The sequence below is a fragment of the Pinus tabuliformis genome, chromosome 6 (genome assembly GCF_031772625.1).
Source record: "Pinus tabuliformis cultivar Carrire ecotype Pingquan chromosome 6, CPIR1, whole genome shotgun sequence".
NCBI classification, from domain to species: Eukaryota; Viridiplantae; Streptophyta; class Pinopsida; order Pinales; family Pinaceae; genus Pinus; species Pinus tabuliformis.
The window spans coordinates 1,599,513,534-1,599,537,644 of record NC_142292.1 but is presented as its reverse complement, the minus strand read 5'-3'; the positions used below and the strand labels follow the sequence as shown (position 1 = coordinate 1,599,537,644).

Below are 24,111 nucleotides of genomic sequence, written 5' to 3'. Positions count from 1 at the left end.
GTTGATGTGATGTTTTTGATTCTGTTAATGCTCTTAATATTTAAAGATTAACTAACCAATTGTGAAAATAAGGGAAATACTTATTCACCACCCTCTTATTTTTTCCAACAACTCGGATCTGAACTAGATAGGAATTTGGCTTAGAATTTGCACTTGAACACATATTTTGCATTTGAAAAATTGATCTATCTCAATTGATCCCGAATTCCTGAAAACTGTTAAGTCTGCTGAATTTTGAATAGGATATGAAATTCTATTTTCTCCATATGAAGTCCGATGAGGCTGGAACCATTCTCAAAGATCCAGATTCATTTCATGGTAATAAAAAAAATTTAAGTAAAAGTGACATTCTCCTTTATTTTTCATCATTCTCCTTTATTTTTCATTTTCATCCTTGTATTTTAAGAATTTAACATTACTATGAGGGAGCTTCTAGGAAGCATCTAAGGAGCATCAAGGGAGCACCTTGTGAGTGTCCGAGAAGCCCCAACCCAACTTAAGTCAAAGAAAAAATAAAAAAATATTTAGAATCTTGTGGAACTGCACATCTCCCTTCGGATCTGCTTGGGATCTGTGCCCGATCCGTCGGTGATTCGGGGAGGATTTGTTATTCGGAAATCTGGTACCGCGGATCGTGCTGGAACGGTTCCAAATTTCCCGGAACCGTCTTTGTCGGCCAGATCCGCGGTTCCGAAATTCCGAACCGCTGATCCCCCACGGATCGTTATGGGATGTGATTCCTGGTTTGGATCCTTTGGGGGGGGGGGTATTTCGTGCAAAACTGCTGCAGATCTTGTCCGCAAAATCTTCAGGCATTGGGAAGTCCCATTCTTCCTTCTAGGTCGGCTGGTAAATTGTGTATGTAACCATACATACTGAAAAGCTTGTTTGGACGACATATTCTGTGTATTGTTCAATTGATGTGATGTTTTTGATTCTGTTAATGCTTTTAATATTTTAAGATTAACTGTCCTATTGTGAAAAGAAGGGAAATAGTTATTCACCCCCCTCTCAGTATTTCCAACAGCTTGGATCTGAACTAGACAGGGATTTGTCTTAGAATTCGCACTTGAACACAAATTTTGCATTTGAAAAATTGATCTATGTCACATAGGGAGCTCGATCATTCACAAATGCTCAACCTTTTTAAAATCATCATATCAATAGCCAACTTGGCACATGAGTTTTAAAGAACCCAGAAACCATTTGGTGAAATTCCACCCGGATTGTATTTTATCAAAATAATTAATATTTTTAATGGAGTTCCTAAGTCTAAACTTAGGGAAATTAAAATATTAATGGGTATTTATCAAAATATTGGTGAGAATGATCTAGAAGGTGGATCAAGTCATGTTTTAATCTTAGCCGTTGATTAGAGACTTAATCTCGACTGTTGAAGACTCAACAGGAAAAATATAAAATGGAGGCTTGGGGTTCATTTGGAAATACACCCAGAGAGATTGAGGAAATCGATTTTCTGTGGTGAGAAGTTCTTAGGAGGAAAATCTATTGGGAAGATCTTGCCGCTGAGGGGCAAAGAGAATCCGGAAGAAAGATTTTCCAGAAAATTCAGAACAAAGAGGTGGAGAGAGCTTGCAGAGAGGCAGCGCAGTAGCTGGGAGAGTTGATGCAGAAAAGTTGCCTGTCACGCAGAATCCAGAACTTCCTGGAACAACCAAAACTGTTGGAACAACTGGGAGAGCTAACGCAGAGGGCAGAGAAGGTGACACAGGGCTGACGCAGAGCCAGTGTTGAAATAGCTGGGGTCAGCCAGTCATGTGCCGGATTAGCCGGAATTCTACCGGGTGAAGTGAGGTAAAACTCACTCAGATTTTCCGCCAGTATTTTCTCTGTAAATGATTGTTAGATGAGCATTCTAGATTTGTATTCAGATATTTCTCCTGCATAATAATATAACCCTCAGAGCTGCTGCACTGGTTTTCCCGCATTGGGTTTTTCTGGGGACTGCTGTGTTAAAAAATAAGTGTCCTATGTATCTTGTTATTTGCTCTGTTTTTTGTTTCATGAGATCAAATATTTAATTAGTGTAGGCTGCAGACGTAATTTGCTTCAGTATTAAGAAGAATAACTTGATGAATGTAATTTAAAAATCAAGTAGGTGAAGTAGATTCAGATTTATTGCAGTAGGGTTTCCTTCGAGTCTAGGAATTTTCACACAAAGGTCTTACACATAAATATAATACCACAGAAATAAACCAGTACTACTGAATCTTGGATAGCTAGGATGCCTCAAATTTTCGGACTTGAATTTAGATGCTTCCATAGGTTCGGATTATATTGCTTCGGAATTGGCTGCAGGAATTTAGGTTTCTCTTCATCATCATCAGACAGGGAGGAGATCATTAGACTTGATTAGGTTCAAACACAATTGAGTTTCTTTTCGGACTACTCCCCAATCCTTTGACATAAGTACTTGACTTAGCAATCTTGTACAGGATCAAAGCAGAGACACAGACTTCAGATATCCCACTTTGGTGGCATTCAATCTAGGCCTCCTTGACCTCATTGACAAACAAACTCGGATCACTTTCTGTTTAGGATTTTGGATCACCCATAGAATTTGTGGCTCGGATCACAAAGGGCTTCTTGCATTTAGGCTTGGTCTTCTTGCATAGTATCATGCTTTGAAACATAGAGCTCAGATCATTGCTGTCTTGACTCCTAAGGAAACTTTGCATAGTGCCTCAGGAAATTCGGTCTTCTATCACAGGTTCGGATCAAGAGTTCGAACCTCTGTTCTGACCCCATGAATTTCAGAACATGACCCTTTTCTTACAGGACTATTTTCCATAGATCTATTTGCTAGAGAAGCTCACAGGGGTCACTGTTCTTCAGCCTGCTCTGATACCATGTTGATTTTCTAGGGCACAAGCTAGAAACAATTTTTCTTCAATGATAACCACTTCCAATGATCAGTTAGCATTAGTTTTATATAACATTCATTCAATATCATTAAGCAGTTATACAGAAGAAAAATTCAACCATTAAACATAAAAACTTAAAAGAGCAGTAGACAGTAACCATGAAACAATGAGACAAGAGACACAAAAATTAGGCCTGAGGCCAGGGCAAAACCCACAAGGGGAAAACCCCGAAAACTTTCCTTATGTGAGAGAGAGAGTTCAATTGTCCATCAATACATCAGAAGAAACAATCATCAAAAAAATAACCAAACCAGTAATCAATAATAAATGCCAAGCTCTCCTTCTCTTTCTAATTTCGCCCCCCTTCATCCTTTCTTTTGGGCTGGAACAAAGATCTATTGAGAAAAGTCAATGATCCAAATGAGAGAGATGCTCTCTATATATATATTTAAAATGGGGTCAAATGGGTGCCTTTAAAGAGGCCCAGCTGACTTGTACAAAAAGGAAGCCAACGTGATGTATTTAGGAGGCAAAAATAATTTAATTTTTTTTTTTTCCTTCACATGAATATATCAACCATGGCTACCATATTTCCAACACTTTCCAACATCTGGATTTCTTTGAACAATGACAGCTCATTGTTTATGTTCGAAAGAATCAAAATTATAAGACAAATCTCCAAAGAGATACTCAGGGTCATAATAGAGGAGGTTCTATTCAAGAATCTTATCAACAAATATTTTCTATAAAAGTTGACCTTGGATGGATTGATCCTTTGACAATGCATCATTGTTTGAAAGCTATGACAGTTTTTTCATGTTGTTTCCTCTTGTTCTTCAAGGAGGAAGCCTAAGAATATGGGGGTGGGGCTGGGGGGCATGTACTATACTTAATTATAATTCTAATACCTAATAATTATTATGTAGAATAGTGTCCATTACAGTAGTTGTGTGTTTTACATCCTACATGAATGCCAGTCTTCTTGACTTGATATTGCCATATAAATTAGCAAGGAGAAATAATAAGAGCTAAGATTTTGATGATGGAAATAATAAGGGCATTCTCCTGTTGCCTGTAAGAACTGTGAGAAGGTAAAAAATTGATACCTGTCATGAAAGAAGCAAATACTGCTAGCTATTGGTAGTAAGATCGCCCTTCTTCAAAGATTAAATACTGCTCCACAGTCTGTTGCAGTGCAATCCACTGCCAACTCAGTCCAGTCTGTTGCAATGCAATCCACTGACAACTCAGTCCAGTCTGTAGGCTGCTGAAACGACTGTTAGATAAAATTATAATGTTCTTTCTGCCATCTGCTGGGTAATTGTTCTCCCTACTGCCTGACTGCAGGCTGTCGCCTTCTGCACGGACCTAAGTTGCATTGAAATGGATATGGGAACAGAGTTTGAAACGGATATGACGAATTTTCAAAAAATCCGGATACGATATGACAAGGAAACAAAATAAAACTTTTATATTACGATTTATTTTTTAGAATCTAGATTCTATTTAAAAATACATAATCATCATCATGAATTCCACACAAACAAATCATCATCACCAATTCAGCTTAAACATTGTCATCATCATTAGAGATTATTATAACATTCAACATATCATCAAGTTTCTGTTTCCAATTTCAATCATCAACATCATCACCAAAATTAATAATGCTAAATGCACACTACATAGTACAAATTACAAAATTGAACTATGACTGGCAGTCTACTATCATATGACATATTATGGTATTCAATGTCCATTGTTCAAAAGTTTAAAACATCATCATAAATTACATTTACATATCATCAAATATGTTTTCATCCATGTAATTAAGATTCACATCATCATTTGGATCCTCTCCATGAGTGGGAGCATTGCTGCCATGTCCACTTGAAGATGCAATTATTGGTGCCTCCTCATCAAACAAAATCATATGAGACATGGCATTCAACGTCATATCCAAGTCAGGAAACTCTGGAAACGGATCCAAAACCCTTAAAAATGCCTGAAACGTTTCAAAAATAGGATCCTGCGTTTCCAAAAAAACGGAAATGCTTCAGAATTAGGATCTTGCGTTTCCAAAAAACTGAAACGTTTCTGTGCCGTATCGTACCTGTTTTCGTTTCCGAAACACCGAACGGTGTTTCTGGGGTTTGGGAGGGACCTTTCCGGTAATAGTCTTTCTGCTGCCATTTCTGCAGTATAAATTTCTCTCCCTAATTGCCTTCCTACAACACCATTTTGTGTCCAGAGGCACCTGCCAATCCCATTGGTAGATATGAATCTGCTTTTATAATTGCGTCAATAAGGCAGCCTCATGCAGGTGTCACTTGTCAAGAGTTGCTCTATGAGAAACAGACTTAAGAGTGTTCCACCATCAAGAGTCAATCTTTCTGCTGCATCAAAAGTGAGTCATTATCTGGGTGCATGCATCAGATAATCTCCTTGCAGATTTGCCATTTCACCTCACACTATTTCGGTTCCTAACCAAACGGCATACTCAACCACCAACCAAAGTTCTAATCAACAAATTTCTTCAATCTGTTTATGGTAAGAATTCCTGTCTTGTTGGTTGGTTTAAGTACAATCACATATCTGAAATCTTCCAGAACTTCCCTCTAGTATTCTCTAAATTTTGGACTCTTCATAGCTCCCACCGCAAAGATCTCACTCTTGATCGACATGTTCAAAGTCTTCAAGGCATCTTAGATGATGGGTGATGCCTTCTGCCTTGTGTAAAGTTCCATATTCTTTCCTATTTCCATCCTTGCAGTCACCAAATACCTTCATTTCATATTTTAACAAAAGAAACTTGATCCAAGTTGACTTAGAAACAAATCTGTTATGTAATTAATTAATATGTAATTATGTTATGTAATTAGTTCTGCCTTGTGTAAAGTTCCATATTCTCCCCTATTTGCATCCTTGCAGTCACCAAATACCTTGGACATTTCATATTTAACAAAATAAACTTGATCCGAGTTGACTTAGAAACAAATATGTTATGTAATTAATTAATATTTATTTATGTTACGTAATTAGTTAGTATGTAAATTGGGGCACAATCAAACATCATGCCCCTTCCCGTACAAGTGCCCAAGGTCTTATTTAAGCCAGGGCCCTGCCTGTAAAACAAATCATCAATCAATAATATATATATATATATATATATTTATTTATTTTATATGAGTTTGTACACTCCAGATAGTATCAGAGCTAGCCATTGCTGCAGCCCTTGTTTGCACCTCGTACAATTTGCTGTTTGCACTCTCTGCCCAATTCGTTCTTTCCGCCCTCTTCTCCGCTATTGAACTTTCATCCGTCCCACTGTTCATTTTCCCCGCGTTCAAGTCTGCCGTCCTCCGTTTCCTTCCCCTCTGCTATCTTCGCCACCATCCTTCCTCCAGTCTCTGCATCGCCCAAACCTCATTTCCCACGTCTAAGTCTCAGTTGACCGACCGCTGCCATTCACCCTGATCGTCACTCCATTTGACTTCCAATTCCATTCAAATTTCACTCCATCAGCCTTTATAAAGTGTAAAGAATTATATTGTTATTATAAAGCACAGTAATAATATAATTATAATTTATATAATTAAGTTATATAGCTATATAACAATATAATTACATAATAAAAAAATTAAATAAAAAAAGTTTTTTTTTTTAATTAAAAAAAATTATGGTCAATTTGAGAAAAAAAATTAAGTTGGATAAATATATGCCACCACAGACTCGATCAATGTGTTCGTCAATGTCGATGGCCGATTTTAGTAAAAAAATTATTGATCTTGAGAATAAGGTTAGCAGGCATTCGAATGAAATCAAGGAGCTCCAGGGTGCAACAAAGGGAATAGAAAGTCAGCTCGAGTAGAACCATAACGAATTTAAAAGATAGCATGCAATCCTTTTAAATACGGTGAACCTGAATCATAATCAAACAATGGCGATGTTGACTTGTATTTGTGACAAGTTGAAGATTACACCCAATTAGATACCCCAGAATAATGAAGCTACTCAACATATTAGTTCGCTAGATTCATCAAACTCGTCAGACTCACATGAAAAAACTGAGTCTCCAAAAACATTGTCCATACCCCATCAACAAAATAGTAACACAAATTTTCAAAACATGCAGAGCTGGAATCAATTCTCAAATATGCAGCTTGCGAATCAATACCCTCTTTACTCCAACAGTTGCGACGTATCAACGAAGAGCGAAACTTGAACTCTTCAAATTTGACGGTAACGAGAAGTGCAGTGTTGCATGGTTCAACAAAGCAGAAGAATATTTTGAGATTTACGGTATTGACAATGATGACGAAAAGATCAGGCATGCATCCATGCAAATGGAAGGCAAAGCCAATGTTTTAAAAATCGGAACTGGTGACCAGACCTGTCCACCTAATGAACCGGGTTTCGAACCAGAACCGGTCGAACTGGGACTGGTTAGGTCTAAACGAACCGATTTAAAAAAAATACATTAAATAATTATTTTTTAATGGAAAACCTATTTTTAAGATTTAAAACCATGATTCCAAGCCAATAGAGACAAAATATGCAAAGTTTGCTCATTTATATACCATGTAAAGGTGAATATATCAAAATGGCACTGAGTGCAATGCATATCATCGACAAAATACATAAGCAATGAGGCTCTAAATGGCCTATAAAGTCCAAAAACAATGCTACAAGCTATGAGGCCATTGGCCACCTACAAGAATACAAGTCTAGACTTTAGAATCTAGACTACAAGACTACAAATCTAGACCCTAGACACATGATCAATCATCAAATTCATCACCTCTACTAGACACATGATCATCATCATCAACAAGAGCTACATAGACATCATCTGGATTAGAGTCTGAGGATGCCTTAGCCTCATCTCCAACCTTAGTAGCAATGCCACCAATAACAATAGAAGTGGACCTAATGGAAGCACAAGTTGGTCGAGTTGCATGACTAGTGCCTTCCATTGGTTGTTTGCCTTTCCTTGATGTTGCTAGTGATCCTGGTTCTGATGGTGCCACCAAATCTGCTTCATCCCCCGCTAATGCCATGTCAATATCAAAATCAACATCAAACACAAGATCTTCAATCTCCTCCACCCATTCTGATGTTGGATCAATATCGTCCAACACAATGGGATCTAGATCAGGTGTTTTGTTCATCATTTGGTTCCTCCTTAGTTGAAGGTTGTATTGCACGAAGACAAGATCATTTAACCGTTTTTGTTCCAAACGGTTTCTCTTCTTTGTGTGTATGTGCTAAAAAACAAACCAATTACGTTCACAACCTGAAGCACTGCAAGTTTGGCTGAGGACTCTAATTGCAAACTTTTGCAATTGAGGACACTGGCAGCCAAATGATTCCCACCAATGTGCTGCAAAGAAAAAGACATTAATTAGTAACTTAGTTCATTTCATTACTTATTTACAAATTACAAGTATTTATCAGTGTGGAAAAAGTCGGGAAAAAATCGGGATTAAATCCCCAAAATACGATTTTTCTGGTTGGCCGATTAAATCGGCTGATTTTTTGCCGATGTTTTCCTAGTTGAAAAAGTCGGGATTAAATTGGGACTTTTTCCAAAAATCGTGAATGAGTTAGTTTCTTTAACGATTTTTTAATTTATTTTTTTTGAAAAAATCGGGATTTTATTGAAAAAGTCAGGATTTTTTAAAAAACAAATATTTTTGTATTTTTTTAATTTTGCTGACTTTTTGCCGACTTTTTCAAAAAACTCCCGACTTTAACGACTTTTTCAACTTCTGGACCCTTGCCAATTTAATCCCGACTTCGACTTTTTCCACATTGGTATTTATAGATAATTTGAATTGTAAATTTGTAAACAATTTAACTTGAAAAGAAAAACAAATTGGTAATTGGAATTGCTTACCTAGTTGATCCACATCTCTTGCCATCTTCGCCAAGTTTTTGCCAAAGGTACCAGCGGCCATACTGAAAAGAGTAAGCTGTCTATGTATTTCCAACTGGTCTGCATGGCTAGGGACCATGTGCCCCAAACAATCAATCAATCCAACTCTGACCCCCCCATCCTGTAGATCTCTTAGCTGAGCTTTATAATGATACTTTGGGTTCAAAAAATACCTAGCTGCATGTATAGGACGATGGAGTTGATTGTTCCATCTGTTATCAATGATCTCCTATATACGACCATATTTAGCTCATTGGTCCTTGTAAGCTGCTCGTATCTGCTCCTTTGCCCGATCCGTAGCCTCATAAATGTAACCCATGGCCAATTTTTCCCCATCCACCATCCTTAGCACCTTAACAAGGGGCTCGGTAATTTTCACAAGCTCTGCAGACCTTTTCCAAAAATAATTGTCAAACACTTTCTTTTTGGTGTCTTTGCCATCTTGTCTACGAGCCCACCGAGATTCAGTCCAATCATCAGAAGAAAACATTTTTTACAGGTTTTTATGTTGAGCATTGAGACATTGCAACGTGAAGAAGTGAGTTGCAAATCTCGTAATTGCAGGCCTAACAAGCTCTTTGCCCCCAATGTTTTTCCTCATTAGGTTCAATACCCATGAGTGGTTGTAAATGTATTTTGTAATGCACTTGGCATGCTCTATAGTGTTTTTTACCCACTCCACTTTGCCTATGCCCTCAAGCATGAGGTCTATGCAATGTGCAGCACATGGAGTCCAAAATATGGTCCTATATTTGGACTCAAGCATCTTTCTAGGAAGAACATAGTTTGAGGCATTATCGGTGATGACCTGCACAACATTCTGCTCACCAAATTCCTGAATAATGTCATCCAAAAGCTCAAATAGAAGGGTTGCATCCTTCACCTTATCAGATGCATCAACTGATCTAAAAACCATTGTTCCTTGAGGGCAAGAAATAAGGAAATTAATGATAGTGCGGTTCTTTCCATCGGTCCATCCATCTGACATTTTGGAACAACCTGTTTTGAGCCATGAATCTTTATACTCAGTCAAATACTCATCAATGGAAGAAATCTCTTTTTGTAAAAGAGCTCCCCTCAAGTCATGCATACTAGGGCCTTTGAACCCCTTTCCTGTAACTATAATAGACTCCCACATAGCTTGGTAATAAGGTGAGTGAACAACATTAAATGGGATATCTGCATCATACCACCATCTAGCAATGTATTGATGAGAAGTTTCTTTGCATTGTCTTTTTCAATGTTGATCCAAAGTGGGTTGATGATTTGGCTAGGAGGAAGTGGGATTAGAAGAGGTAATGTTGGTAGAGGATGAGAAATAACTTTGGATGTTTGTTCTCTTTGTTCCTTTTGATAGTTGGCCAAAAGAAGGATGAACATAGTGAAAGAGGTCATTGGTGGAAGGGATAGAAGAGGAGTCTTGAATCTCATAATCATGCTACCCACTCTCTTTCATGGCTACTAATAATTCCCTCTTCCTTGCAATGTCATCTTGGATGGCCTTTTCCCTAGCCTTATCCTCATGAAACTTTTCAAGCTTGGAAAGGTATTTTGCCCTAATAGGACCTAACACTTCATTTGGTGTATCACATGGCTTTACTTGGCCTCTTACCCTAGGCAAGTGTTGTTTCAATCTGAGAATACCCCTGCCTCCAATAGGTTTATGGCATAATTTTCATATCATTTTCCCATCAATCTCATCACAATGAGCCCATGCACTGTCCTGGCCTTCTGGAGCCATGTTAGCTTGAAATAATTAAAATTTGCAAAGAAATCTGCCATTTAAAAAAAATTGCAGCTAAGAAACATGGAAAACCAAAGCTAAATTTAGGAAAACAAATGCACATGTAGCCTACAAAATTTGATAGCATAGAACTAGAGATTTGATAGCATAGATGATAGAAGTTAGAAGTTTAGAACACATAAAAAATTTAATACATGGACAACAGTCAAATGAGGAATTTTCAAGTGAAAATCCTTACCTGGAAATGCAAACTAGCTTCCTTAGCCTCCTCTTGAAGATGCCAACTCCACTCATAGCTCCAAAATAGCTCCAACTCCAACTCCAAGTCTCCAAGCCTCCAAGATGACTACTCCAACAAAAACTCAACACTCTCCAAGCTCCCAATCAAACTCACAAATACTCCAAATGAGATGTGTGAGACAAATGAGAGGGAGAAGGGCCTTTTAAAGGCTTGGAGAGGGTGTTTTTGGAGGGAAAGAACCCTTACTTTCCCTCCAAAACACCCTAAGAACTTGGAGAATAACGCTGTGTGGGTCCTTCGCGGCTGTGGCAACTAACTGACTGGTTTAGGACGGAACCGACCAGTTTGACCACAAACCGGCCGGTTTCGTCCGAAATAAGCCGGTTAGAACTGATTTGTCTCTTTTTTTGGCAATATGAAGGGTCAAATCGGGTTTTTTTGCCGGTTTGACCTAGTGGGCTAGCGAACTGGCCAGTTTGATCGATTACTGGTTCAAACCGACCGGTTTCTGAAACATTGGGCGAAGCATATAATTGGCATATGTGGTGGAAAAAGACGATACTTGCTATTAGTTGGAGAAAATTAAAAAATGCATTCTTTAAAAGGTTTCAAGGTGTTAAGGAGGAAGAATTTTTCTCAGCACTCACTAGATTGCAACAAAAAGGCGACGTGGACGAATACACTTGGGAATGGGAAACTTTAGCCACACGAGTACTTGGAATATCTGAAACTCGTCTCATTCGATCATACATCACAGGACTTAAACCCCATCTACAGGCAGAACTTGAGCTTCATGACATTACTTCGATAGAAGAAGCAAGACAAAAAGCAAAAGCTGCTGAAAAGAAACATGAAAAGATGCAGTATCCAAAGGTTGAAAGAGTATATTCGAGACAAAGATTTTCTCAGGCTGCGAACACGAATAATAAAAAATATGTTGCACCGCATCTTCGTGAAGGAGACAAAACTAATCTGGAAATGCAAAGGATGAAAGAAGGTAAGTGTAGAGATTGTGGCAAAAAATGGGACCCGAGACACAGATGTGCTAAAGGGAAAGAAACCAAGAACCTATATACATGTGAAGCAACTAATGATTCAGACAATGAAGAATCAGACGAAGAAGAAATTGAAGATTCTCCACAAATTTCTCCAGAACCAGATGATGAAAGTATTTCGCAAGTATCATTATCGGCCATTACGGGTATATCACAACCCTAGAAATTAAAATTAAAAGGACATATGAAGAAGACAATGTAATGGTTTTAATCGATATTGGTAGCACCCACAATTTTTTGGTCTCAACCACGGTGAAGAGACCCAGTGTTTTCACATTTCCCATGTCCAACATGAAGGTTATGGTAGTTGACGGCAAGAAAATTGAAAAGGTAGGAAAATGCCATAAAGTCAAAATGGAGATTCAAGACTATAATTTAGAATCTCCGTTCTACACTGTGCAATTAGGAGGAATGGATGTGGTCTTAGGTATCCAATGGTTACAGACTCGAGGCACTTAGCCTCCCAACCATCAAAAGACATTTATAAGATTTAAATGGGAAGGGCAGAAGTACAAGTTATATGGATTCCAACCACCTAAGAATCAAGTTGTATTGTCATCCCAAATGATGAAAATGATTCGGAAGGGAGCACTGGCTTATATAGTACAATATTATCAATTAGAAATGTCAACTTCGAATCTGGTCAATGAAGAAGCTCCAAAATTCCAAGAACTAATTCAAAAGCACGAAAAAGTCTTCCAATTCCTGCCAATGAAGATGCCTCCTAAAAGAGAAATTGAGCATACAATAGAAGTCAAAGAAGGGTCAAATCCCATCAACATCAAACCGTATTGATATCCACATCATCAAAAAACTTAAATTGAGAGTTTAGTCCAAGATCTTTTAAAGTGTGGCATCATCACAAAAAGTAAAAGTCTGTATGCTGCTCCAGTTGTACTAGTGCAAAAGAAAGATGGATCATTCAGATTATGCATCGATTATCGAGGACTAAACAAAATAACAATTAGAAACACATTCCCAATTCCTTTTATCGATGAAATGTTGGATGAACTACATGGCGCTAAATACTTCTCAAAATTGGACTCAAGGTCAGGGTATTACCAAATCAGAATAAGGTTGGAAGACGTAGAACAACGTTCTGAACACATGAAGGTCATTACGAGTAAAGTAATGCCTTTTGGTTTAACCAATGCACCGACAACATTCCAAGCTACTATGAACGAGCTATTCCGTCCATATCTAAGGAAATTTGTGTTAGTATTCTTTGATGACATTCTAATTTATAGTAAAACATGGAAGGAGCACTTACAACATTTGGAACAAGTTCTTACTGTATTAGAAATACATCAGTTCTATGACAAGAAGTCCAAATGTACTTTTGGGAAGGAAAAAGTAGAATATCTCGGACATATAATATCTAAGGAAGGAGTAAAATTAGATCCTAATAAGATCAAGGCTATAAGGGAATGGCCCATACCAGTTAATATCTCCAAGTTAAGAGGATTCTTAGGATTGACCGGGTATTATCGAAGATTTATTAAAAACTATGCCCATATAACTGCACCCCTAACGAACCTTCTAAAAAAGAACTAATTTCGATGGAATGAAGCAGGAAAGTGTTTTGAAGACGTGAAGGATGTTATGTCTAATGCCCCTGTATTGGCAACTCTAGACTTCTCAAAACCAATACCATTTGTAATTGAGTGTGATGCTTCAGGTTTTGGCTTAGGAGCAGTACTAATGTAGGATGGACACCTAATCGCGTTTGAGAGTAGGAAGCTCAATAAGCAAGAACGTCTCAAGTCTACATAAAACAAGGAAATGCTTGCTATTATGCACCCATTAGCCAAATGGAGACACTATCTCTTGGGAAGTAAGTTCTTAATACGAACAGATCATAATAGTCTTTAGCATCTCCTCCAACAGAAAACGCTATCTGCAGAACAACAAAAATGGATCGAAAAAATCGCTGCCTTCGACATGGATATATTACATAAAAAAGGGAAAGATAATGTAGTAGCTGATGCTCAGTCTAGGAAAGACGAAGAATCATCATTACGTGCAGTTTCAGTTGTTGTTCCTGATTGGCTTAATGAGATTTGAAGTGAATATGCGAAAGATCCCGAAACAAGTGCTCTAATTAATAATCTTCCTCAGAATTCAAAATTTGAATGGAAAAACAATATAGTAATATACTATGGTACAAGGGAAGAATTTATCTGGGTTCAAATTCCAAATTTAAAGCCAAGATTCTCAAAGAGTCGCATGATTCACTGTCAGCCGGACATGTAGGATTCTTTAAAACCTACTATAATGCACGTCAGTGATTCTTTTGGAAGCAAAAATATGTAGCAGAATGTGATCAATATCAGTGAAATAAAAGTGAGAACATTAGGACCCTAGGGTTGCTCCACCCTTTAAATACCCCAAACCAAAATGGGAAGAAATAGCCATAGATTTATTAAAGGATTACCCATGTCAGGCGTGAAAGATAAATTTCTTGTAGTAGTAGACAGACTCACAAAGTATGCACACTTCATAGGAATGAAGAAATTAGATTCAAAAAAGGAGATCGAAAATATGTAGCGGAATGTGATCAATATCAACGAAATAAAAGTGAGAACATTAGGACCCAGGGTTGCTCCACCCCTTAAATACCCCAAACCAAAAATGGGAAGAAGTAGCCATGGATTTTATTGAAGGATTACCCATGTCAGACGGGAAAGATCAAATTCTTGTAATAGTAGACAGACTCACAAAGTATGCATACTTCATAGGAATGAAGAAATCAGATTCAACAAAGGAGATCGCAGAGATATTTTGCAAGAATGTCTACAAATTACATGGATTCCCTAAAGTCATTGTTAGTGATAGAGATCCCAAGTTTAAAGGGAATTTTTGGAAGGAGCTTTTCAAATATTATGGAAATTTGGAACATACCTCAACATGAGTTCTACATATCATCCACAAACAGACGGTCATACATAAATTGTCAATAAGTGCATAGAAGCTCACCTTCGTTGTTATGCGACATACAAGCAAAATAAGTGGGCTCAGTGGTTACATCTTGCTGAATGGTTGACAATTCAACTTATCACACTTCCGCAAAGATGACCCCATTTCAAGCTCTATACGGATATGAACCTTTCAAATGGAGGGATTTGGTCATTTTCGAGACAAAAGTTCCAGCAGTAAAGGAGCAATTAGAAGAAATCCAAAAAGTTTTTCAAATATTAAAAGAAAATCTAAGTATTGCAAGAAATCGCATGAAGCAGCAAGTTGACTGACACAGAATAGAGAGAGAATTTGAAGTTGGAGAATGGGTATTTGTTAAACTTCAGCCGTACAAGCAACTATCCCTGAAACAAAAAGTGAAAAACAAATTGGCGCCAAATTTTTATGGACCATATCAGATTAACAAAAAGATCAGTCAAGTAGCATACAGCTTAAGCCTTCCAGACAAAATTTGAGTTCACAACATTTTCCATGTATCTTGTCTTAAAAAGGCATTGGGCAGACACCAATAAGCACAGACAACGCTTTCGATATTAGATGATGAAGGCAAGTTCATTATAGAACTAGAAGGAATTGTTACCATTAGGGAAAGGAAGTTGCGATCTTGAGTAATTTAAGAATACCTTGTCAAGTGGATGAATCTACCAGAAGAAGAAGCCTCTTGGGAGACAAAAGATTTTTGCCAAAAACACTTGTTGTTGCGTACGCTTTGAGGACAAAGTATATTTTCAAGAGGAAGGCAATGTTATGTAATTAGTTGGTATGTAAATTGGGGCATGATCAAAGATCATGCCCCTTCTCGTACAGGTGCCCAAGGGCTTATTTAAGCCAGGGCCCTGCCTGTAAAACAAATCATTATTCAATAATATCTATATATATATATATATATATATATCTATATATATATATATACATATTCATTTTATATGAGTTTGTACATTCGATAATCCCAACTTCATCAAAGAGGTTCTTATGGGAATCAAATCATTATGAATCAATCTCTGCAGTCTTTTTAAATAAATAAAGCCTGAAAATATTTGAAATATTATGCTTCTTACCTTGGGAATCCCATGATTTCTGAGAGTCGTTAACAAACTTTGGAACCTGAAGAATGACACAGCCTTCAATTTCTTCATTAAACTTAAAATGCGCCCAGACGTGGAACTTCTGCAAAGTTTAATGCCTGTAATGCACAGAGATGCGAATCAATGCATTAACACTACCCTGGATCTCAGGGATGAACACAAACTTGTAAGGTTAAACAGGCACTGTTATCCTATTAATTTTTAGCATTGCTGTGAGATTCCACCAGATTTAGTTTAATATATTTTTCCTCTTCATCCTTTCATGTTTATTAGATTCTTCAAATGGACGGAACAAAACTCTGGTTGATGTTGCTTGTTTTCTGCTCATATGCACGTTTTTCAAATTTTTGGAAGATTATTTATGGACTTTCTTAGTGAATACTCTTTGGGACATGGTAATGAATTTGGTTTCTGATCCTTTAGGAATTTCCTTCAACTATTGGCACATGATGTGCTAAAGATTTACTGTTTTCTTCTTATCATAATGTTTGAAAGCCTTCCATGATTGAAATGGTTTTCTTGCTTAATTTTTGTTGACAGGGTCTGGAGAAATATCTAATGACTAAATTGTTTAACCATGCTTTTGGATCACTTCCAGAAGATGCAAAGCATGACCAGGAACTTTCAGAAAAGATGAGCTTAGTGCAACAGTTCATCCGACCAGAACATTTGGATATACAACCAAACTTTCAAAATGAAACGTCCTGGCTGGTATATATGATTTATTTAATACATTTTGAAATGCAATTAGGTTCATAATAAACTTATCTGCTAGATAAGACAAATCATGCTTTTTGGTGAAGGGTCGTGTGCCTTCTCATGTAAAAGCATAGATTGCAATTTAGTTTTTTATTCCATGTGCAGTGTGTTGGTGCCTTATTTCTTCTGTTCCTATTTTATTGGTTTTCATTTGTTCATTTATACAAGTCATGCCAGAGTGCATTCTATTCTCAGTTTATTCTAGTGCTTATTCTTACTCATGGTTAGCTCTAGACATTTGCATTGATAAATTGACTGAAGATCTTTTATCTGTTCCATGATCAAGCTTTATATTCTGTTAGGCATACGGAGAACTTCCCATGTAGAAGCTGGCAATCTTATGGAATGAGTGTTGATTTTGGCCATCTCAATCCTGTAAGCTTCCATTTGCAAAACTGGATTTTCCAGTCCATTTCTATTTCCAAACACTGTACAGGAGCATCATTATCTGAAGCCCATATTATTTTTTAGTGGAGAGAATGCAAATTTCACAGTAATGAATTGGAGTGTTCCTTATTATCTAAGGGAGACTGACGGTGATCTAGACTCTATAGAATGCAAACAAGGAATGTGCAAGAAAACTGCTGTTTTTTTCCACGAAAATAAATCCCTGGGAAACTTCTAGGCACTTCTATTCCAAGGACCGGCCCTTGTGTAAAGCAGCCAGCAAAGATATCAAGAAATGTATTGATTGTTGCAACCTATGCTACATATTCTAGACATGACTGGGCAATAGTAAGCACTGTGTTATGAGAAATGCTGAGGATGAAGCAAAAAGATCTGAACAAAATGTTGGCATCCCATCCAGATCCTCCAATAGCAGTTCTATATGAGTTCATTTAGTTTTGTATAATACTAACATAGGAGGGGCAGGTGATTGCACTTCTCTCTTATATTATTTGTCGATAGACATAGAGGAAAGGGTAAGCATTAAGGAAATTAAACTGGATCTTATTTTTTTATTCAGTCAGTCAGGCTGAGATAAATGATCTCATCTATATCCAGTCCAATATCTGCATCCGCTGGTGTGGAGGATGACCTTTAGAGGATTACCATCATCAAAACTGACTAGCTTTAGGCCTGGTTCATTAAGATCCAAGCTGGCCAGTACCAACTCAATGGTACTGTCAGTAGCCATATCATCAGGGAATGCATCCCACATCATCATCGTGGAGTCAGTCCCATCAACCACTCTTTTCTCACCTGCATATAAGAGGAAGGTTGGTGTTGGCATGCACCAATATCTTGATTCTCAACCCTACTTTTCTTCAAAATCAGTGCTCTTATTTGTTAATCACCGAAAAATAAAATCATTGGTATTTTTAACTTCTGGAATTAAATATATGCAGCGGAAATCAACCAGAGAGATCAATAACGCATTGCAAAATAAAATCACCAACAACAATTCTTTGTCATTTAATTATTTGGAAAATTTGGGTTTTTTCACCCATAGAGTTACAAAGAAAGATACAAAACCCTAGAACTTGTAACACGACTCCCTCAGAATGTATTCGACCCAAGGAACTTAGCCTCTAGGAAATTACCCTTTGGATGGAATTGCCATGGAGAACTTGGCCCAAATACTCAACCAACAACTCTACCTACGCCCTCCTTGCATGCCACTAATGCACACTAGGGAAAACTCGACCCTCCAGCAACTTGGCCTCCTCCAGATAAAATCAATCTCCCTTCGGCAACTCGGCCTTGCAATCTCCTCCTACTCGACCCTCCTGGATTCACCCCAATCCACCCACACTTCTTCTTTGTGCTCCTGGTTTACAGAGCCTCTTGCACGTAGAGAAAATCGCTTTCTTTGAATGATGACTCGCTCACACAACTTGTGTCTTCACCTCCTCGCTAGGCTCCCTTTATAATCTTCATTGAGTCCAAATCCCTAACCCCAATCTCCCTTCTAGAACCATCTTGGAGATCAACGGTTGAGATTATTTCTAAGTCACTTAAATAATTAAATTATTTATCCTTAGAAAATGACTCAATAGTCCACAATAATTAATTTACTTTAATTATTGTACTTTTCCTAAGTTATACTTAGGAAAGAAGACATAAATCACTTATTCCGCCAAGCAAGCACCTAGAAGAGGCAAATAATGTCTTCCACATGCTAAGACACCAAGCTTATGTAGAGGGCCTTCCGAAGTTACCACTCACTTCAACACTCCCTCCTAGCAAGGAAATGGATTCTCCACCACCCCCAGCTTATCTTGGTACTTCACAAACTTCCCTTTCACTGGAGGATTAGTGAAAACATCTGTCACCTGCTTCTCTATAGAAACATATTGCAATCTCCCAGCGCCCCTTTGGACCTTGTCTCTGATGAAGTGATCTGATCTCAATGTGGTTGGATCGATCATGAATCCTAGGATTCTTGAGGAGCTTAATGCAACTCTGATTATCACAATGGATCACTGCTGGCCCCATTTGTAGATCAAATAATCTTGCAAGCATCTTGCAAATCCACACTACCTCACAACTCTCCATACTCGCCGCCATGTACTTTGCCTTTGCTAAACTGAGTGCCATTGATTGTTGCTTCTTGCTGAACCATGAGATCATGGCTGATCTCAAACTGAAACAACATCCAGATGTGGACGTTCTGTCCACTTCACTCCTTGCCCAATCAAAATCTATGTACCCTTGTAGCTCCACACCTCCAACTTTGACATATCTCAATCGAAAGTCTACTGTGTCATGTAGGTATCTCAACACATGCTTCATTGCCACCTAATGAACTTGTCTCGAATCCACTCTAAATTCGCTGAGTGTGTTCACAAAAAATAATATCTCCGACCTTTTGTTGACCATATACATCAAGGAACCTATCAACTGCCTGTATAGTGTGGGATCCACTAATTCACCTTTGAAGCACTACTTCAGGTTAGCGTCATAGGTGTAGGCATAGGCTTGCAATCCTCCATCCTAAACCTCCTCAAGATCTCAATTGCATACTTGCCCTGCCCAAGTAAAACCTCTCTTGGCTACTGCCACACCTCCAATCCCAAAGTAGTGCATCAAGCCGATGTCCTTCATGTCGAATTCCAAAGCAAGATCCTCCTTGCACATCCTTATGAGCTTCTCCGATCTTATCAAAAATAGATCGTCCACATACAATACTAAGATGAGCGGTTCACCCTCAACAAGCAGAAAGTACAAGTTGGGATTCACCTCACTCTTGGTGAAGCCAAAACTAAGAAGATATCCATTGATCCCGACATACAAGCGCGTGGAGCTTGCTTCAACCCATAAAGGGCCTTCTTCAACCTGCATACATGGGAATCTCTCCCATGCACCTCTAAACCCTAAGGCTGCTTGATATACACCTCCTCCTTAATTATTCCATTGAGGAAAGGAGTCTTCACATCCATTTGGTGTATCCTCCACCTCATCTCTGAAGCAATGGACGTAACTGATCTAATGGATGCATATCTGGTGACCAATGCGAATGCCTCATCATAGTCCACTCTCTCCTTCAGGGAGAACCCTCTCACCACAAACCTAACTTTATACTTCTCGATATTGCCATCAACTACATGTTTGATCTTATAGGAAGTGACAATAGACTTTACCTTCGGTCTTGGCACTATATGCCATACAACATTGCTCATAATGGAGCTATACTCTATCATGGCATTTCTCCAAACCTGCTCATCTATAGCTTCCTCAAAAGTGAAAGGCTTAGATTCCCTGATGCTACTTGTCAGTGCCAAATAACTGGAAAACCTCATTAACGATGTTCTCTGCCTGAAGGTGTTGCAAGGAGCCTCCATGTGCTCCTCAAAATCCCTCAAAGTTTGCTCAGCCCATCTTAGCCTCCTCATGGCAGAGCTCGAAGGAATATCCAATTCATCCTCCTAATCTATTGATTGTGTCCGTATCGCTGGTGTTGCTAGTCCCTGTTCATCCTTAGGAGCCTCTCGCTCACAATCCTCTACCGCTGCTGGCTCCTTCTCATGAGATCTGCTAAGGGTCTTGCCTTCATCAAATATGACATCTTAACTCATGATCACCTTCCTCTTGTCTTCGAATGTAGACTTGGTAGACCTTTGAGAACTCACTGTAGCCCATGAATACGCCCTTCTCAATCAAGGGCTCTAATTTAGTCCTTTTCTCTGTAGGAACATGGATATAAACTGGGCTACCAAATATGTTCAAATGATTCACATCCTGTTTCACTGCTGTAAACATCTCCTCAGGAGTCATGTGCTCAACACCCTATGAGGACTCTTGTTCTGCATGTTGACAACTGTATTGCAAACCTTCACCCACAAAAACATAGGAAATTTCTAATCATAGATCATTTCCCTTGTAAAAATTTCTGTTTTCCCACCTCGGTTTTCAGTTTCTTCTTATTTCTCCCGTGTAGTTAAATGCCCATTCCCATAACCATACATTTAACAGACTGAAAAAAATAAATATTGCTGAAAACACAAATTCTGGAAATTTTTCAGAATGCTGGAAATTGCAGAATTAAAAATCAGCAATTAAAAACAGCCATTAAAACACATTAAAACACTGATATTTTTGGTCAACTTGACCTTGGAAAAACCCCCTACAACTCTTGGGGAAAACCAGTTTGAGAGCTCTTCTTTATTTCTGAAAATTGCCTTTTTACAGTGAGAATTATTCAGCAAAAAATCAGCAAGCAAATTTACAACTTATCTCATTTCCCGTGCCTCACAGCAATCTGGAAATTACAGCAAACAGGATAGCAATAAATGCTGTACGACCTCCGTTTTGTGTGCAGAAAAATCAGCAAACTGCTCCTCGATGTTTGTGCAAAAATCTGCCTTTCACTATGTGCTGAATCAGCTGTACAAATCTGCTCAACTGCTGCCTTGGAATGTGTGCCAAGCTGCTGTCTCCTTCTCCTTCCTGCTCAGAAATCTCTCTTGCTCTCTTGCTCTCCTTCTCCCAATCTGCTCATGAAAGAATGAATGACCTTTTCCTCCTTTAATATAACTCCAAGTGACTTTTGGGTGATCCAAGTGACTTTTGGGTGATCTCTAAATCCAATGGCTGAAATAGATTTAGATCAATGGTTGAGATTAAATGCTCATTTAAATCTCACTTTCTATTTTTTAATTCACCCCACTTTAATAAAGACCCACTTAGTCATTTATTTCCAAAGTCACTTTTCCTTTCTAATTTTTCATTGACTTTATAAAAGTCACTTTAAAATTAGACTTAATAACTTTATCACTTAAAGTCACTTTTAAATTAGATTTAACTTTATAAAATTATAAAGTCACTTTAGGAGAAAAATTAAATTCTTTTGGACACTTTTCCCTAGGCCAAAGATCAAAGCCTAAGGGAACCACCTGTCCTCCGGTACCAAATTTCAACACTCCCTCTTACCGAGGAAGGTGTTCCTCACCACACCCATCTTGTCTCTGAAGTAGACATGCTTGCCCCGTGGTAAGGCTTTGGTAAGGATATCTGCAACCTGCTCATCAGTGGAAATATACTCAAGCTTCACAGCTCCCTTCTGAACATAGTCTCTGATGAAATGATATCTGATCTCGATATGCTTTGACCTGTCATGAAATACTGGATTCTCCGTGAGTTTAATGCAACTCTGATTATCACAGTAAATCACTGAAGGTCTCAACGGCTGACCAAATAAGCCAAACAACATCTTGCGAAGCCAGATAGCCTCACAACTAGCTAGACTGGCTGCCATATACTCTGCTTCCGCTGAACTCAGTGCTACTGACTGCTGCTTCCGGCTGAACCATGACACTACTGCTGAACCCAACCCAAAACAACACCCTGAAGTGCTCTTCCTATCAGAAGCACAACCTGCCCAATCAAAATCAGTGTATCCTGCCAATTTCACTCCATCTCCCTGCCTGTAGTCCAGACCATAATCCACTGTCCCCTGCAAGTACCGCAAAATGTGTTTTGCAGCCACCCAGTGAACCTTCCTAGGCTCACACATAAACTGACTCATCGTGTTGACTGCAAAACAGATGTCTGGTCTAGTGTTGACCAAATACATCAAGGAACCAATCAGCTGCCTGTACAATGTGGGATCCACCAACTCGGAATCCGAAGCATGAAGCTTCTTCCAGTTGGTGATCATCGGTGTCGACATGGGTCTACAATCCTCCATGTGGAATCTGCTAAGGATGTCCACAATATACTTCCCCTGCCCCAGGAAGAAATGCCCCTCCTCCTGCCACACCTCCAAACCCAAAAAGTAATGCATCAAGCCGATGTCCTTCATCTCAAACTCCGCCGCAAGATCTCTCTTGCAGTGCTCTATGAGTCTCTCTGCACCTGTAATGATCAAGTCATCCACATACAGCACCAGAATGAGAGGCTCCTCACCAATCACAATAAAGTAAAGGTTCGGATCTGCCTCACTCTTTGTGAAACCCATCCCCTGCAAGTATGCATCTATCCTGGAGTACCAAGCTCTGGGAGCTTGCTTCAGGCCATAAAGGGCCTTCTTCAATCTGCACACATGGGACTCCTTCCCATGCACCTCAAAGCCCTGTGGCTGCTCAATGTACACCTCCTCCTGTATGAAGCCATTGAGAAATGCGGTCTTCACATCCATCTGGTGGATCTTCCAACCCATCTCTGCTGCTATTGATATAATGGAGCGGATCGAAGTATATCGAGCCACGGGAGCGAAGGTCTCCTCATAATCAACTCCCTCTACCTGGGAGAACCCTCTAGCCACAAACCTCGCTTTGAATTTCTCAATGCTGCCATCTGCAGCATGCTTTACCTTGTAAAGCCATCTGGAAGTAACCACAGATTTGCCCTCAGGCCTCGGCACCACCTCCCAAACATCATTCTTCATGATAGAAGAATACTCCTCCTGCATGGCCTCTCTCCAGACCTGCTGGCTAGCTGCCTCCTCATAGCTAGAAGGCTCAGAGTCAAGGATGCTGGTAACCATCGCCATATAGCTACAGAACCTCTCAGGTGGTCTACTCTCTCTGACCGGCCTCTTCGGCTCAGCAACAGATGTGGCATCTCTCAAGGTGTCCTGAAGCCACTTGGGCTTCCTCTTCCCTGAGCATGCTTCTCCCATAGGAGAATGAAACTCCTCCTCCTCATCACCATCAGGAGCCTGAACTCCTGACTGTTTGTCTGCTGTCCTCCTGCCTGCACCTGAACCTGTAGAAGCTGAGGTACCGTGTGAACTGTCCATCAGTGGACTCCCTAGTGAACTGCTCTGCATGCTGCCCGGAGCACCACCCCTCTGGTTCGGCGAGCCACTGCTCACTGATGGGCCTGACATCCTCATAGATGTACCTCCGGATCCTCCTGATCCCTGCCCACTGGATCCTTGCGACTGACTCAACTGCTGTTGAGGGTCTGGCTGATCCAGATACTCTAACTCCCGTGACCTCCTAAAGGCCCTGTCCTCCTCGAACTTCACATCCCGTCTGACAA

The 24,111-nt window shown here is 39.1% G+C and overlaps 1 protein-coding gene across 2 annotated transcripts in view; it reads left to right on the top strand.

Moving 5' to 3' along the window:
- Positions 1-24,111, top strand: part of LOC149264964 (vacuolar protein sorting-associated protein 9A-like) — a 242,215-nt gene that overhangs the window by 98,737 nt on the left and 119,367 nt on the right. For both annotated transcript variants that reach the window (XM_089429043.1, XM_089429042.1), the window contains one exon: positions 16,465-16,635. In XM_089429043.1, coding sequence (XP_089285169.1) covers positions 16,483-16,635 — 153 coding nt within the window. In that variant the 5' untranslated portion in view covers positions 16,465-16,482. The remainder of the gene's footprint in view (positions 1-16,464; positions 16,636-24,111) is intronic.